A 19262-nucleotide genomic window follows, 5' to 3' on the forward strand; every position below is an offset into this window, starting at 1 on the left:
TTTTTTTTAAGAAATCACACCCTAATTTGAAGTGTTCCTGATGAGTTTATTTCTGAGAATTCTTATTAACAGCAGATAAGCTAAAGAGCAACTTACTGAAAATGAGGCAGTGTTAATGATGAAGATGAGAATGACCAAGAAAGGTTAACATGTGTGAACATGATATTACAAATGGAGAAGTTATGTAATGCATGATGATAGAGAAGAATGAAGGCAATGATATTCAAATCCATCTGTCCAAGCTACTCAGTTGAAAAGAGCGCTGGATGGAAAGAAACAAGCAGACACATTTATAGTCCACCAGAAAACCTTGTTTCTCTTTAAAAATGTACAAATGGAAAAATCTGAATAAAACCCTTCAATGAAATTCTGTTTACAGGTGTTGTGGATAGAATCATGTGCATTCTGTGAATATTTTTGTTAATTCTGAATCAAACTGTTTTGGTGATATTTACATACCTTTATCATTTGAGTTCTGTAAATGTTCATTTGCCAATAATGTTTTGTTTAGCAGAATGTTCATGGAAAATTGAAATACCATACATTTTCAAGAAGGGTGAAGATTTATGTTGAAAAGGTTCACATGGCCATCTTGTAGTGTGGGTCAGGTAAAAAAGAAATTAATTGACATGGAACTAATCACATAAAATACTAATTTTTTATTTTATTTTACAAATTTGAATGATCAAGGGAATCCTCTTAGTTCATGAGAAATCCATGGGCTAAAATTTGTTTGCAAAACATTTGTCAAACATTTTTCAAATAAAGAACAAATTTTCAAAAATCACTATCAGGTTGTGGAAATTTTGCTATTATGTAAAATGGCCAAATCCACTTAATAAATTGTTCACAGCAAACTTTTCACTTGGTTCTAGTAACAGGTAATGTCTGCATTGAGTTTCACTAGACATTTTGCTTTTGATTCTCATAGCTGTATCTGAGTCACCCTAAAGTCTGAAAATATGAATGCAAAGTTTCAGGAAACGAACTCCAGAAGAATTTGATGCTGATTCCAAATTAGAGTCTTTTAAACTGTGTAACTTGAGCTGGTAGAAAATTTGCTGACCGAACACTTTTCTATCAGAAAATGCAAACTAGACTGAATTGAAACTTTCTGCAGGAACTTGTCAATGGAAACTGGCCTGGGCTCACTGGGCTGCCCAACCCCCAAACCAGAATTTCTTAAACTGTCCATTTGGTGGAAAAATTCATATATCCAACTTTTCATTTCGAATAGGAATGATTTTTTTTTTCAGAAATGTGAAATTTTCCATGGGATAGACATTCCAGTTCCCACACAGCTCTATGTAAAACAGCCTTTTCTACAAAAGACATATACTTAAATCAAGCAAACTTTCATTGTTTTCCAGATCTGACACAAATACTATTTTCTAAAGCAAGAAAAGGAAATCCACCATAGTATTTTGTGTGAGGATTCAAAGATCTTTCCTGGCTGCCCTTGCCAAGATATAAATCATTTTCTTTCATGGTGTCAGAGTGTGTTTTGCAATAAATTAATCACAAGCCACTTTAGAGGAAAGAGAAAAAACTAAATGTGAAATGAAAGAGAAAATCTAGTTTAAACTTTGTGTGCCTGTTCTCTATTTTCATTTTCAACACTTACCTTTAAATAATGACAAAAGTAAGGTAGGAATATTGTCGAAGTACATTCAACACTTCTACTGTGTGTGTTAGCATCTCTAATACTCTCTGTTGTTACCACCACCACCAAAATTAAACATTATAAAAGTTACAGATAGGACCTCCCTCATTCTTACATTATCTCCCTATCTTATGAGCCAGGCAATAGACTGAGGACCCAGACAGACACAGCCTGGAAACCATGATATGCTGAATTTTCTAGCATTCCCCAGCACCCAGCCATACTCGGTTAGAGTAGATAAAAGGCTTTCAGTCTCCTCACAGAAGAGGAAGAAAGACAGTTCACAAGGGAAATACAGTAATTTTAAAAAGCCATTATAAATGAGCCCAGTAGTTCAGCAGATGTGCTCAAGTACAAAGAGCTGCAACTATGAAGTTAGTCAGTTCCATCCACTATCATGCAATTCTGACCCAGCTTGCTTTTATCTTTTATGTCAGGCGATCTAAAGAAAATAGAATTTTATTTACTGGGAGAGGAGCAAATAAACTCATGACAATTAAAGAGCAGAAATAATCTCTCGGTGGTTTAGGCCAGGGGCGTTTTAATGATAAAAAGGCTTAGATAAATTACTCAAGCCAAGTGTCTTGGTTGTCTTCCCTTTTCCTTTGCTCCCAGGGTGAAACAGGCAGACCAGGCTCATTCTATTTACTGTATCCTTTTAAGCTCTAAAACACACACATTTCATCAGTCAGGAAATGATGGTACAACTGTCTTAAACAAAATCAGGTTTAAAAAGCCCATGGGAAACATGGAGCACTGTGAACTAAATCTTGGTCCCATCAAAGTCAACAGGAGTTTTACAACTGACTCCAGCAATATGTTCTGTGGCCTTGCATTTACCCCTGCTCTCTTCTGTGGGCGTTTCAAACAGCAGTCTTCTAATCTGGCAATTATAAAGCTTTCTTTTTCAATTGTAGCTGCTCTATTGCACTTTCTGTTCCTATTTCCAGTTCTCGGACCTGATTCAAGAAAGCTGTTCAGCATGTGCTTGAGTCCTATTGAAGTCAATTGGAGTTAAGAACCTGCTTAGAGTTAGCACTTTCTTAAGTACTTTCCTGAATCAGGGCCAATTAAGTGCATTGCATCACCACATTCCCACACAACAGCCCTCCACCAGTTCCCCCCTCACTCCTGCACTTACCGATAGAACGTAGTATAATCCATCGTTGAATGACAATTCTGAAACTCCCAAGCCTTGAGTTTCTGGCATTCCCGGTGGGCCCGAAGTTTTACCCTCACTGTTCCTTGGCACAGTTCAGGCACAGGTTTCTTCTGTGGGCGACTGCAGAACTCATTCGACTCCACACGCCAGGACTCAGCAAAGTCATCCACATCAAATTTAAAATTCCCATCACCCCCTACCAGGTCATCTCTCTTGTGCCCATTATAGTTGCCACACAAGCCACAGAGTTTGCCTTTCAGATGTGGTGCAGCCATGACTTCGACAAAACTGTCTCCATCCCAGGAGATTTCCAAGCCTATTCCAGAGAGAAAGAAGAGGGGGAAAAGTTAATAACTAAGAGCTATTTGTGTTTATAAACGAGTTTTGAAGGGAACCTAAGTAAAAACATTTGGTTTCCTTCATGAAATCTATACATGCTTCCTCTACAGTAAGTACAACATTACTCAGATCAAAGATGATTACAAGGAATTGTAAGTGTTAGGTGGATCTGGATATGTTTGTTTTCCTGGTGGAAGGTACTTGATTGACAGATCTGGAGATGAAACAGAAGTACTATAAGCGAAATCCTGACCCCATTGAAGTCAATGGCAAAACTCCCATGATTTCAATGGAGCCAGGATTTCACTCATTATGTAGAAAAAGGTACAGCACAGGCAGCAGCTGGACAAACTTTGCCTACACCACAGCACATCACCAATGAGTTCTGGAGAAGCCAGTTGCTCTAAAAGAGCATTCAATCCCTGCCCTCTATTCTCATGTTGCCAACTGATAACTCCTTTGGATATGGACATCTAGTCTGAGACCAACAATTCATCTCACGCAGGTCAATAAGGATATGTCCGATGGGTAGCAATGTTCAGATAGTACCAACCTGAAATGGATTCAAAATACTTAACTAAAAGGGCATACGGGCTCTGTAAGCCCATTACCAATCCTTGACCCAACTCATCTTCATAAATTACCAACCCAGTTGAAAGGGGGAGAGGGACCGAACACTCACCCAGCAGCTGGGATTCAGGTAGGTTGCTACATTCTGTGTCTGACAGCACTTTCTTAAAACTAAGATTTTGCACTTTCAGGACATTGAATTTTAAATTGTTTTCTATGAGAAAGTATTATAATAAATCCCCACCATTTTGTTATTATTTTGGATAAAAAAAGAACAGTGGGAGCTGCTAAGATTCAACTCCCACCAGAAATTCTTAAACTTTATTTTAATTCTTATAGCCACTATCACCCGATAATCATACTTTACATTTATGTAGCATGTTTCCATGAAAGAAGAACAAATCACTCAACCAACATTAATTTCTCCTCCCAACATCCCTTTGAGGAAAGTAAGTATCACTATCCCCATTTTATTGGAAATGAGACATGAGTGAGAATAAATGACTTTGTCAAATTCACACAAGAAGTTAGTGGCAGAGTTCAAAAGACAACCTGGATTTCATTACACCCAATCTTATCACCCATAATGCCATCTGTATTCCCCACTATGTTTATGTATACAACTAACTAAAAGAACTAATTACTCCATTCAAAACTGGCACAGTTTCTTCTGTAAAAAGTTCTCATTAGCTCACACTACAATTCCAATGTGCATAGCTCTCAAATAAAACAGGATATGGTTAAATGGTTATTGCGGTCAGAACAATGGCTGCAAAAGAGGTGCTTTGTCATTGGCATATATTGCCTTGGCCGCACTCTGTCTTGAGACATGTAAGCAACAACAGTTTTGGGAGACAGTTGGCAAGCAAGATTTTGCAAGTACCTGCCCAATATTCCTCCCCACACAGATTGTTTCTATAGTATGGTTTCTTATTGTGGCTCTAACACATTAGTGTGGAAGTAAACAATGTTACAAAAATGTTATGTCCTAATCATGTCTGAAAACAGTTCCTGACATTGTTGTAAGTTCTAGCATGGACAGGGCCTTTGTGTCCTCTCACAGTGGCACTCTAGTTTCCATGCAGTGTTCTATTTGCTAGGCAGTGTAGCTTAGTAGCTAGGGCCATATACCGAAATACTGGAGCCCTGGTTCTATTCCTAGCTCTGCTGCTGGTTTGATGGGTGAATTTGGGCAACTTGTTTGCCCCTCTCTGTGTCTCAGTTTCCCCATCTGGAAAATAGGGTTAATGATACTTCCCTCCTTTGTAAAGTGCTTTGAGATTTACCGAGAAAAAGCACTATAATGGGAGTTATGTATTTATTGTGCAGTTTGCTGACCAAAAAAACCAAAAGGCTTTACTATTTTTGACAAACAGCCTGCAGAGCAGCAAGGAGGAAAAAGTTCTTTTACACTGCTTCATGCATCAACAAGATTGCCAGACCACCAGCCATCTTTGTTTCTGACGACACTGCACAAAATAAAATACAGCTTGATTTTCAGACCCCATACAAAGCTTGCCGTGCTGGCATTTGGAAAAATCTTGCCATTGACATTTAAACCAAACCTTTTCCATACGGAAGAGTCAATGACATAGAATAAAGATTGAAAACCACATTTGCAGAATAATTTTTCAGAGCTAGAGATAGTACCGAGCCACAGAGTACAGATCTGAATCAAAATCGAAATGTCACCAAAGTTTGGGGTGCCCAAATATAAGTTCTAGTTCATCTTGGTTTAAAACATAACTCTACTTTAAGAGTTTATGCTCAACTCATTCCCTTAATGAGCTTCATGAGGCTGCTGACCTGAAGTGGAGTCACAAAGGGACGGGAAGGGAGAATGGCCCACACCCAACTAGTTCAGGAGTAATGCTAATTCAGTAAGGGTTAGATTACTCAGCCCTTACTCATGTTGGTGAGCACTTGAATTCTGAAAAATGGGTGTCTAAACTTGGTGTTTTAAGGCATTTCATATTTATTTTCCATCAGCAATTTGATTTCTAAAAAGTGATTCATTGACTTCAGTGGAACTACTCATGATTACCAGCTTTAATAAGGCTTGTGCAGCCCAGCCCTAAATAAACTATTCTAAATGTTCCTGTATCCTTTACAACAGTGGTCACCAACCGGTCGATCGTGATTGACGGGTCAATCCTAGAGGATCTCCCAGTCGATCACGATCTCCAGCAGCAGAGTGGGGCAGCCACTAAGACAGGCTCCCTGCCGGCCAATCCCGCGCTGCTCCCAGAAGTGGCCAGCGCAGCCCCAGGAGTGGAGGGGCAGGGGTCTCCCTCCGCGCACTGCTCCTGCCTGCAATCACTGCCCCCGCAGCTCCCATTAGCCAGGAATGGGGAGCTGTGGCCAATGGGAGCTATGGGGGTGGTGCTTACAGAGAGGGACAAAGTGTGGAGCCACGTGGACCCCCTTCTCCCCCAGGGGCCACGGGGCACATTGGCCCCTTCTGGGAGCGGCGTGGGGCTGAGGTAGGCAGGGAGCCTGTCTTAGCGGCAACCACTCTATGCTGCTGACCAGGAGCCGTCAGAGGTAAGTGCTGCCCGGCAGGCGGTCGCACCCCAACTCCTAGCCCTGAGCCCCCTCCTGGAGCCAGCACCCCATAGCGCCTCCTGCAGCCTAAACCCTCTCCTGCACCCCAAGCCCCAGCCCTGACCCTCCTCCCAGACCCAGCATCCCATCCCATACCCCTTGTACCCCATCCTGTACCCCAAACCTTTGCCCCAGCCCAGAGCCCCCTCCTGCACCCCAACCCCCTGCCCCAGCCTGGTGAAAGTGAGTGAGGGTGGGGGACAGCAAAGATGGGGGGGGAAATGAAGTAAGTGGGGCAGGGCTTTGGGGAAGGTGTGGGGCCTCGCAGAAGGGGCAGAGTAGATCTCAGGTTGCCCTTAAATTCTGAAAGATATCTTGATCGTTAAAAGGTTAGAGACCACTGCTTTACAATATTTTAAAGAGCTAGTCAGTGTGTGTTCATGTCCCCCTCTCTCTGAGCCCCATCCAGAGAAGATGTCAGTTACAGTCTCCCACTACAAATTCTGGCTCTTTAACACAAGCTGTAGACATTTGTACTTCTAAATATGTCAGTTCCTGGTTCAGTTCCCAGCGTTGACCAAGATAGCAATTGTCGCACTAGTAAAACAGGACTTTTCTAAAACTGCATTTAGTTTAATTACACTATATCCTGATTTAATTTTCAGGTCTTAATGAACCTTTTGTAACTGTATAATGCTACAATTTTAGATTAATAATTTTTCAATCATTCAGTGATGCTTCTTTGGTTTTGATGAACAAAATAAAGATTTCTCTCTCTAATGGAGCCTTTTCTGCTTTTGGATAAGGAGGAATCATGTTTATATTATGACATTAGCTAATACTGTAATATACAGGATATTTTCATTCTTGCCTGATCACACTGTATAATGTGTATCTTTTTGTTGGTGCATATGTGGAAATTTTCGTTTGTTTAAATAAACCAACTAACAAAAGGGATTATTCTATGGAACAATGTTTGAAATGGTCTCCTTGGCAGACAGAAACTGTTTGAAAGTATTACGTGGTGCCTATTTTTTTTTCACTGAATAGATGAGTTTCCCATTCTCTTGGATGGGAGTCAGGGTGTAAGCAATTGGCAGGAGTTGAAGCCAAAGGATGCAGCATCTGTCCCATCTGGGGATGTGCAGAATAGGAACATTTTTTGAGTTACATTTTAGGGTTTTCAAATTTTCCCTTCTTTTGAAGGATGCTAAACCAACTTGTTACTCAGCTTAACATGGCACAGTATACTGAATTGTAAAAAATTCATTGCTCATTTATGCATGTCCCACACTGAGTCTCACTTGCTGGAGGCTCACATCAATTGTTCTGCAGGATTTTTCACAGTTAAAGCATCCTCAAGATCTGGCAGCCAAAATTCTGCTCTAAGGGTTTAGGTCCAATTTCTTGTACACAAAGCCTCAGCAAATAGGATTTGTACAGAGGATCTGTGCAAGTTTTGTGCAGACAGAATACTCCCCCATCCTGATAGTAGAATTCCCGCATAATATCAGCCGTGCTCCCTTCTGTTTCCAACATGGGGATTTTAGATAAAGTCTCTACAAAACCACAGATCTTGTACAGTACACTTGACCAACTATTTGCACCATCAGAGAGCGTGGCACCAGAATCGCTGCTTCCTGGTGCTCAACCCTTTCCATCTCCCTGCACAGCCTCTCTGTAGCAAGTTCTGCCACTGTGCAGAGGAGCCAGGTAGTTCTGTTGTTTTCAGATGTTGTTTGCCCAGGCAAAGAGGAATTGGCCCTTAGTGGTGTGTTCAGTGAAAGAAATCTGATCCTTGTCCATTAAAGGGAAGAATTATTCAGACTATAATTTGCAGCAATTACATATTATTCAGGACACTGTCATATGTCATATTTGCACTACATCTTCCACCACAAGGACAAAGATGTATGCAGTTGTTTATTGGCCTTATGTCAACAACAAATGGAACAGCAGCAGGATTAGCTGCCAGTCATCTTTGATTCAGAATCTCTCTCTGGGCTGTGGTTGGCTAATGAATTCCACATCACTAGAATTCACACTGTTCAGCTGACTGCAGAGAGAAACCCTCAAGATGCTTTAAATTAGAACTTTTGAGTAATGGTCATCTTGTGTACACTTTACAGACAGGCACAAAAATCTGGCTTGCCGTTTTGAGCAACAAGCCCAGAGCTGGGATGCACATTATGCAGAGTTACATTTCCAGTGGATATATGAATAGGTATCTCAATTCTCATCTCAGCAGTGGATGCTATGATACATGTAAAATAATCATGCTAGCTAATGAGTATCACTGTGCCTCATGTCTGTGACTGTATCACTTTATAGGAGGGACTGATTTCACTGCTTTCACATGGCATTTAATTGAATTAACAGTAAATATTATTCTCACTGAAACAGTACTCCAGTGTATAAGTGAAATTTCCCGTGACTGCTACCTACCTGACACGTGCTAATGAATAATTTCTTAACTTCCACCCTCTGTTTATCTATGCTGGGGTTCTACAGTCTCAGATCAGTTTATCAAAACAGCTGTATGCCCAATGGTCCAACATTTCGACAATTAACATATTTGCTAGGATTCAGCAGACCTGGGTATCTGCTCTCTCACTTCCTTATTCCTTCACAAAAGTTACCAGATGTTCTGACTGTTCCTATTTGTTCCCACTTCTGGGTCTAACAACACAAAGGAGACCAAACGCCTGAATCACAGCTCCATTCACTGCCGGTGTGGAATTGTGATTATATACACACTAACATGGAGCACAATTTTTTGCTGTCAACGAAAACATGAAGTCCTGTTTGAGAACCAGCTTCCTATTGTTCAGTGTTACAGCATGTCACATGGTGACCATAGGCAAACCATTTAGAAGTCACTGGAAGTGAAATTCATATATGCATTTACGTACATAAACTGTCCATGGACAGGATTGCCATTTGCAGAAAGTAACACATTCTGAAAAGAGAATCTGCATACAAATTGTAATTTGCAGATGAATCTCTGCTCTTGCATGCCTCAAAGGGATGTTGTAAGGTTGAATTAATTAATATTGATAGAGCTTTTTGAGATCCTCAAGCATAAAAAGCTCATCATAAGCACAAAATGCACATGATTATTGCCACTAAATTATTGTTTCTTTATGTTTGCAATTCCGGAATTGTTGCATTTGGAGATTTCACTAGATACAGGGCAAACACCACCATGTTAGCGTTTTTTATGCTTCTTCTAATGTTTCTGATTTGGAGCAAGCCCCACCTGCTTTGGTTGTCACTTTCAGCAAGTAACCATCCAAGTCGATCTGAAACTGAGGAGTCTCGCAAGGCAGTGATATCCGGGTCCCATTCCATTTCACTGTGAGGTGCTGCTGGAGGCTGATAGTGCTTCTGCCCAACACAAGGTCCACAGATTTTGTCCAGGAGAAAGAACGGGTCCGGCGGGCATCGTTTTTCACCAGCACCTGGAAGGGCGAGGCAGAGGAGGAGCAGTCTTTCGTCAAAACGTACTGACATGTTCCCTGAAAGTTAAATGTCCTTCCATCAAAAGTGTTGTAGTGAGGGTCTCCAAATACAGTGCAAACTCCAGGCTCTGCAGGTAAGTGAGAAACAAAAGCACAATCAGAAAAGCAGCAGTTGATAGGAATTAAGAGACACAGCCCACCCTTATATGCCCAAAGGTTTATAGTTAGGTGGAAGTGGAGGGCAACTAATAATAATAAATCATTTTTTAATTGAATGACAAGCTTGTTGCTTTCTATTTTTTCAATTTAAACATTCTTTTCAGGGTTGGGAAAATAAACATCAACATTTGTGAAACTAGCTAGAAACAAAAGACAAACCGACCAGTCTAATTCCACTACTCAGGCTGAATGAAACATAGAAAAGAAACAAGCAGGTGGGATAAACTATGTTAGATTATTTAAAAAATTTCAGTTCCAGCTACCAAAGGCCCTGATCCTGCAGTCAAATCTTCGCCTGTGCCCAAATCCTTGTTTCTGTGCACAGCCCCGTGGAATCACTGGGGCTTTGGGCAGGCACAAGAGTCTGGACATGTAGGTTTTATTGCAGGCTGAAGGTGTTAACAGTGACAGAAATATGGAACATATATATGTTCCATAATATAACTCATTTTAATTATATATATAAACAAGTTATATCCTACCCCATTGAAATCAATGGGCATTGTACCATTGACTTCAGCAGTTTCTGGATCTGGCCTTACATGCTTATATATTTATATACATAACATTTATATTATAGAGATAGACAGATATAGTTGTTTGGCCAGATTCACTTGTTTGTTCTGGCTGGCCTGCTCTGCTCCAGAGACATAAAGTAGCTGTAAATTTGCCTACCAGTAAATCTAATGCCTACACATAAAATGTACTCTCACGTTCACTATATAATTCTATAAAACATAATCTAACCACTAATATAATTTAGCCACTTCGATTTTTTAGTCAATATGGTACTGTTGATACCTGGTTTAAGTCAATATTGGTTGAAAAACAAGCACTTTGTGAATATCTAATAGTGTGATTTACTTACATCAATATTTTCTACAAATGTAGGCCAAATTTCTGGCTGGTATTTTCGTCTATGAAGGTGTCAGAGAAGTCACAGGTCAATGGGGAGCAAAGTGCATTTTTTTCACCCCGACTATTATTTTTATAGATTTTTTGTATTGATGTAGCACGTAGGGGAACCAGTCATAGACTAGCACCCCATTGTGCTAGGCACTTCACAAAAACTCAACAAAAAGACAATCCCTGCTGTGAGGAGTTAAGTAGTTCTAAGTCTACACTATATCATTTATAGCAGCACAGCTTCACTGATGCAGCTGCACCACTGCCGCACTTCTGATGAAGATGCTTCAAGCCGACAGAGAGCCCTCTCATCAATTTAATAACTCCTGCCTCCACAAGAGGCGGTAGCTACACACTGGTGCTTAGGTTGGTATAATTTACATGCCTCAGGGATGTGGATTATTCACACCCCTGAGCAATGTAAATTATACAGAAGTAATTTGTAGTGTAGATATAGTCTAAGGAAGGGCTTGTCTTCACTACAGGGGTAAGTCCACCTAAGTTACGCTACACATTGCTTAGGTCAACTTACCCCGGTGTCTTCACTGTGCTGCGTTGGCGGGAGATGCTCTGCAGTCAACTTCCCTTACTCTTCTCGGGGAGCTGGAATACCAGGGTTGACTGGAGAGTACTCTGCCATCAATTTAGCAGGTCTTCACTAAACCTACTACATCAACCCTGCTATCAATCTCCCCGTAATGAAGACCAGCCCATAGATTCTAACTCCCCCTCCAATGGAGAAGTTGTGTGTAGGCTATGTATGACCAGAGATACAGAGGAGACTTCAGTGGCAGGGTCTAGGGATTAAGGGGAAAGGCTCATATATTTTAGAGTTTCCGCCTCCTGATGCAGCAATAAACACTAGTAACACTACCATCAGCTGATTACTGCTGTTTCTGGCAGGAACAGTCTGCATGGCAAGGATGTAGGTGCTGCAATCAACAAAATACAGACGTACATTAATGCTGCTTTTGAAGCATCAACATACACTTGTTTGGGGTGGGAACTTGGTGCGATAACAAAATATTACCCATAGCAATCAAGCAGTTATCACTAGAACTATTCATTAAAAGATGAAAGTGGATAAAGAAGTTATATAAATACTATTTATCTTTTATCTTTTGAAAAATTTAAAAAAAAACCCATTCATCAGTGGTCCAGCCTCTTGGGTCTAAAATGGACTAATACAAACCTACAAAGATGGAAGGAAGAATGGCCTTGTGGATAAAACATAGAATCAGAAGCTGGGAGCTATGCCATACATCCGTCTTCGGCTACCACCTTAGGTAAGCCACTTAAGTCACACTTTTTTATGTTTGGATGCCCAGCTGAGGACCCCTTGGGTTTTTTCCAAAGACAAGAGCATCCCCAACACCAGCTGAAGTCAATGAGAGCTGTAGAGGCTCGGCACCTCTGAAAATCATGCCTTATGAATTACCAAATGAGTACTAAAAAAATAAATAAATTAAGGAGCATTTTTTAAAATGTGGGTACCAACTTCTGCCTCAGTTTCCTCATCTGAAAAGGATAAGGATAATACTATTCACCTCAAAGGAGTCTTATTTTACCGATGACTAGTTCTATTGATTTCAAGTGATGGTTACCCATTTAAAGAATTATAGCATCAGGTTCTGATGCTACTGGTAAGTATTATATGAGCATTTTGTCTTCATTTGCCTGTGTACCAATGCAATTATTTGCATAAAATTTACTTCCTTATTTGTTTTAAGAAATTAGATATTATTTCTATTCATGTGGGCAGGGAACTTCTAAGAAAATGAGGAAATCAGCAACAACAAAATAGCCCAAACCAAACTGTTTTTTGTCTGTGTTTCTGGAGACCAAGAATATGGGGTTATTGTATATATTACTTAGTGTCTTTTTTTAATTCAGCTAAGACAGACATGGTTAAGAATCAAGACACAGAGAACAAACATCATTTAGATATGTGCCAGCTAAATTGTTAGTACTGACAGGATCCAAAAGAAATATTTGTTTTTAATTTCTAACGTGTTATGCAGAGTAATGTTGTTTTATGTTATGTTAAATTGTGTCACATCATATGTCAACTTGGTGCAGCGCACTTACAATAGAAAAAGAATATATTCTGGGCTGGACAATTCAATGTCTGATGCAAATGTTGTTGTTTACTTTAAGAACTGAAATTTAAAAAGAGAGTTACCTAGGAATAGTCTAAATTATCTGCTATTACAGTGCCTTTGTATAAAATATTTCTAAAAGTTCTGTTAGAAATGTATTTAAAAAAAATCAACAGTTTGCATGAGTGTGTGAGAGATTCCTCAAACACTAGCCAACAAGGAGGACTGTTGGCCTGAAAAGAAAGCTTAAATGCAGAGTGTAGCAGGATTGTAAAGGGCAAAGGACACAAAAAGGGTTCCAGCCACCATTTGTAGCTTGCTTCCCCTTCCTCCTCACCCGGAAGGGTTTCAATCACAGATTGTTAATGTTCTTTTCCCCCCAAAGATATCCCCCACGAGACCTAGTGGAAGCAGTGGTTCTCTAGTTAACAGTGTATGAGCAGCCCTCTTCAGCAATATTGAAGTCAGTCAGTGGATGTACCAACAACTGGACATGTAAAGGGACTAGCATACTCCCTTGTGTTTACATGCACACACATTCGGTCCTTACCTCTTAAAGACTTTGACCAAGATTTTCAGAAATTTTGGGATTTTCAAAAGGGCAGAACAGAGTTAGGTGATTATCATCCAGTTGCATCCCTAATTCCCTTGGTGTCCTTAGAAAATCCCAAATTAAGCCCACATTTTGACTCCTAAATAAATGACCTTATTTTCCCAACTGCTGAGTTCAATGAGATCTGCTGGGTGGTTGGCACTTTTAAAAATAAGATCAGTTATTTAGCAGCCTAAACATGGACTTAGGAGCCTACCATTAGCCTTCTGCTGTTGAAAATTGGGGCCTTTGTGTACATCTCATACAATATACTTAGTCTCCACCCACCTAAAGGATCTAAAATTTGCCTGTGACCAGATCGTTCCAGTTCCTAGCAGACTGGCTTAAATTTGGCATTCATAAAGCAAGAAGTCATGCAGTGGGGAGCAGATATCCTAAATAAATTATTATTTAGCCACTGGAGTGAGATCTGAGGAAACCAGTTTGGACATTTTCTAAGTAAAGAGAGAGAGGGGGAAAAATAGAAGTTTACTGGTTAAGGTGATTTATTTGTACATCTATAATTCAAAAAGGACTCAGCTTTTTAAAACCAAAATGAAACTTTGAATGTAATTAGGCCAAATGGTAAACTAATCCCTAAATTAAATGGGGCAAATTATTAACGGCACATGCACAACAGAATTTCATTTTTTAATTTAAAAATGCTAATCCCTATAATACTTTCATCATAATTGGCCCATGGTACAGCTTGATATAATGCACATTGTAAGGTGTTTTTGTCAAAAAAAAAGAAGAAAAAAAAACTCCGCAGGAGAAGATATGATCTAATTCATAAATAAAATTCCTATTCAGATTTGTCTAATTACGTACTCATGCAGTAGACCATGACAGCTGAAAAGTCTGTATCAGTAAATCACATGCAGTTTTTCTAGGTATTTAGCCTTGCAGTCTATTTTGTTGATATACACTTCCATGAGAGGAGTTTTTTAAAAAGTGATACTATAAAATGGAGCAATGTGCTATACTAAATTAAGGTACCAGTTATTACTACCTGAGACTTGGATTCTAATATGACATGTCACAGGTGTCAAGAATTTGATGACCTCTCTTGCCTATAGTGATGACTTGTCAATTACAAAATCACAGACTGATTTGGCATGACTGCCACACTCTGCCCAGAAAAGGCCTATAACTGGAATAATAAATGATACTAGTAGACTTGTATAGCACTTTTCATCTGAAGATCTCAGAGTGTCTTTAAAAATCTTAATTAATGAAACTACACAGCACCAAATTGTGGCAGGTACAACAGGTAAATTGAAGTACAGAGAGGTCGTGGCTCAGTCATGATAGCAGGCATGATAACTGATCAGGATTAAAGCATATCCACAGAGCTGTGGTGGGAAGCTTTCACAGTGCCTATGCCCTCTACAACTTTAGCAAGTGTTGTCAGTCCTTCCAAGCAAGGACAAGAGATTTAACTTGAATTCCAAATGTCCTTGCCTTTAGTCTTGGGTTGAGGTTAGACTGTTAATATCATTTGAATGTAGTTTAGTGGTGGTTGCGGGGTATATGAAAATGACTTGGGAATAACATAGGATTACTAATTTATGGAACTGACGTCAGTGGCACTTTTTGTAAACCAGGCCCAAAAGACCATATTTCATTACACTTTTACAGGAAGATAAACTAAACTGTTGAACTAAACGACATTTTCCACCAGTCTGACCACTGTGTTTAATTAGTAATAACTATACACCAGCCATGGAGTTTAGGAAATGATGTGCCAAAACTAACTACAGTTAATTCCAGCAGCAATAGACAAAAGGAACTTACTACCCCTTTAGGAGACTAGGTACTTTTTCTCTCTGCCACAAACTGTTTTGAAAAATACATTTTAAACAAAAAAAAATGTCTTTTAACAATGACTATTTTGGACCCAGTTTGTAGAAATTGGCTATGCACATCAGTACTCAGCTCTCCTGAGCACAGTGTGTTCTTGTACCTCCTGTGTTGTTTTTGCTTTGGGAAGTCATGTCTGCTAGACTGCCAGAAATGTCTAGTGTATTAATAGGTGTAATGTGTGTACATCTTATCTTATCAGAAGCAGGCTGCTGTTGCAAGACCTCTGATGATCTGGCACTTTGCATTATAACTATACAGTTCGGAACTCGTTAGTTAATTTTAAAAAAATTATTCTATGAAAGCTACATTGTGCTTGATATTTCCCCCTCAGCATTGGGGCCAGTGCTGAGATACACCATCCCAAAGGGAGATCCAAGAAGAATTGTACTTTTAGTCAGCCCAGAGGCACATGCCTACTGCACCAACTTTTAGGATAATGTAAAATGCTCCCATTTCTGCATCCAGGCAGCTCTGCCAGCCAGTGTGGGCAGGAGGGATGGGGCCATAACTCCCCTTCTGTCTGTTTTGGCTAGAAACTCTACAGCTGCTAGAAGGGAGTGCCATTATCCCGAGCCCTGCACAGAAAAGACCTGATTTACAGCCCATTGAAGTGAATGGAAAGACACTTACTGACCTCTGGAGGAGTTGAATCAGGCCCAAAGTGCAAGAGGGGCATGGTTTCTTTAGCATTCCCCGTCTGTGTACTTGCCCAGGGCCTGGCTGACTCTGTTCTTAAGTAAGGTGTCACTTGATGAGCTACAGCCGATACTTCAATAACAGCAGGTATATAAGCTTCACACTCTTCTTCACTGGTGAAGGCACTTGGCCTTTAGTTTCACTTGTGTTGAGGGTTATTGCTTACATAAATCACCACGGAGTCTTTTGTAACCTTCAAAAGTCATTTTAATCTTAATTTAATTATTTTTATTTTAAATAAAAATAACAATTCCCCTGGCACCTGGAGAACAGAACACCTTGTAATTCAATGAAAATAGCTTTGAAAAAATGACTTCACCCTCTCCCTCCGAGTTCAACTCAGGAAGGCTTTCAATGGTATTGAATTACAGGGTGCATCATCCATTTAAGATTTTAATTTACCTTCCTCTCAAATGATCCTGATGTTGCCTTACTATCAATTATTGACTAAGAATTTCTACAGGAAGCTTCCCATACCGTCAAGTCAAGCTGTGATTTTGTAATTGACAAGGTGACCACTAGAGGCAAGACTCAAGTCACCAAATTCATGGCACTTGTGAAAGGTTGTATTTGAACCCAGGTCTCTGAAAGTTTCTGTGCCTTTGAAATGAAAAATTTATATCTGTTAAAGCAAAACCTGCTTCATTTCAAGATCCTTCCATCTGCTCCTCTTTTCTGTCTCTCATTCTGAGTCTATGACCAATGCCATAGAATATCAGGGTTGGAAGGGACCTCAGAAGATCATCTAGTCCAACCATCTGCTCAAAGCAGGACCAATCCCCAATTTTTGCCCCGATCCCTAAACGGCCCCCTCAAGGACTGAACTCGCAACCCTGGGTTTAGCAGGCCAATGCTCAAACCACTGAGTGATCAATGTCACTCATTCTAGCCTTGGAGTACTGAAAACTGGACATATGGTAAGTGATGTGTTGGATTAATTTATAAATACAGGATATTAACACGACACCAATTCAACCATAAATTCCTTTACTAAGGCCAAGTGCTCTAAACATGTCTAACAGCAATATGTTAAGAGTGCCTCAGTACGTTTGAGATGCATAGTGGAAGAAGTAATGACTTACTGTACATCATCTGTATAACCTGATAGCAGCCAACATAAATGATTATAAAGTACAGCTGATGGCAAATTTCAAAAAATTAAAAAATTTAGACAAAAATAGACATTTTCCATAGAAATTATGTTTAGTTTTTGGGCTGCTCTGTTATAAAGCATTAAAGCCCTGATTCAGCCATGCATCCCTATTCAGTAAAGCACCTTAACTATGTGCCTACCTTTAAGTTAAGTATGGGTTTAAGTGCTTTGCTGAATAGGGATGCTTAAATATTTTGATAATAGGGCTATGAGAGGGAAAGGATGATGCTATGGCTAAAGCACAGAGTTATATCAAGAGGCCTGTGTTCCATTGTATTCCCTATCTCTGCCACAGACTTCCTGTTTGACTTTTGCAAACCTTTTCTGACTCCCACAAATCACCACGAAGGACCTGAAGCATGATATCTGATTATGCTTTGCATTTTTTCATATCACTACCTTAGCTTAGATAACTGCAAATGTTATTTGATTCATTCTGGCTACAAATTTCACAGGCAAACTATAATTTATACTGCATAGAGAGAAATGTTTCCTCTAATTTGACACACACAAAAAGTGGTAATTGGAAGATTAAAAATTCCCTTTGATAGATATTTTATTTTTAATTTATGCAAGATATTATACTAACTCTGTCCCCTGCTAAAAGCACCTGCCTATGCCTCCATCAAAAAAGAGGGAGATGAAATGCGAGCACGTTTCGACTAACTTTTTCCTGATAGAATAAAAGAGAATTTTTAAAATGTGAAGAAGGAACTTACTCACTTTCAGTGCAAATAGGACAGCATCCTTTTCTGTTCAGGATCTTACCCTAATTGGGAAAAAGATAGACTGGCTTAATGAAAGAGTTTTTGGAGCAATGACTGTTACGTTGTAAGGCTGGATAAACCTTTGAAAATAGTTCAAGTTGTGTTTGAACTCAATGCCCTGGTTACAGCTTCAAATATCAGGTGTTAAAAACAGACAGACCTATTCAAAAAGCTTCCTGGCAGTCCCCTAAGAAATAAAATACTAAAAGGGTTCTCTGTTGCTACTTTTCTCTTGGGGGGGGGGAGGGAGGGAATTTGTACGCATGTATTCATGGCTATCTAAAGTAGACTAGTTGTTTTATATAACTAAGACTTTTCCCCATAAAATACGTATGGTTCATTTCTGATGCAGATTGCTTGTATCCCTGCAGTTGCTTATGGGAAATCCCTAGTAAAGAGACTCATTCATCCAGCTACAAATATAAAGAAGAGATCTCATTGGTACAAATCAAGTTTATTCAAATTCTCTTCCAAGGATAAATATGGTGATATCCCTTACAAAATCATATTACTAAACTAGAAATAGTGAACCAAATTCTCTGCTGGAGCCAAGGGGTGTACTATTTACATCAGCAGAGACTTTGGTCCAATATTAGTAACATTGAGCAAAGGCTCAATACACTTTGCTCAGGCCACGTTTTTGAGGGGGGGGTGTTTAAATAGTTCTGTCTCAAATAGAAGTTGCTAGAATTAGGAAATATGAGCTTTTGTTTGTGTGTGCACACGTGTATGTGTTCTTTTAAAATCTTCACTAAATAAAAGAGTGGCCTAATTGATTTAGTTCAAATTTGCTGAAACTCACCTTCAAGTTGAGAATAAACATGGAACATCTCAACCTGGAGGGTGGATGTTTCTGAGGGTTTGTCCAACACAAAGAGTTAGTCTGCAGACGGCTACTGCAGGGTAGATTCCAGCTTGCCATGAACTAATTGTTTGTGTAGACAAACCCTTAGTGAAACCTAGGGTAGTTATAACTGAAACTGCTTTGTAACTCACCCAGCATACCCATGCAAGGAGGCCAGAGGCATATGGAACTTCCTTACTCCCCTGCATTGGCTCTCCACATCACTGATAGCAGCTCATGGAAGGGGAGAGCTGCTACTCTGGTTGTCTTACAACTGGGCAGTGAATAGGCAGAGCTTTGGCTCTGCCCTTCTCAGTGCACCAGCCAGAGCAGAAGAACTGATGAGAATGGAGAAGTAATCAGCAGCAGGTACTGAGCTCA

General features: G+C 39.8%; 1 protein-coding gene across 1 annotated transcript in view; it reads right to left on the bottom strand.

Moving 5' to 3' along the window:
* Nucleotides 1-19262, bottom strand: part of BMPER (BMP binding endothelial regulator) — a 208605-nt gene that overhangs the window by 53249 nt on the left and 136094 nt on the right. Inside the window, exons 11-13 of the mRNA XM_038390677.2 lie at nucleotides 17994-18039; nucleotides 9538-9867; nucleotides 2805-3141 (exon numbers count right to left, since the gene is read on the bottom strand). Of these exons, the coding sequence (XP_038246605.1) occupies nucleotides 2805-3141; nucleotides 9538-9867; nucleotides 17994-18039 (713 nt within the window). The remainder of the gene's footprint in view (nucleotides 1-2804; nucleotides 3142-9537; nucleotides 9868-17993; nucleotides 18040-19262) is intronic.

Source organism: Dermochelys coriacea, chromosome 2 (assembly GCF_009764565.3).
Source record: "Dermochelys coriacea isolate rDerCor1 chromosome 2, rDerCor1.pri.v4, whole genome shotgun sequence".
Lineage (NCBI taxonomy): Eukaryota > Metazoa > Chordata > Testudines > Dermochelyidae > Dermochelys > Dermochelys coriacea.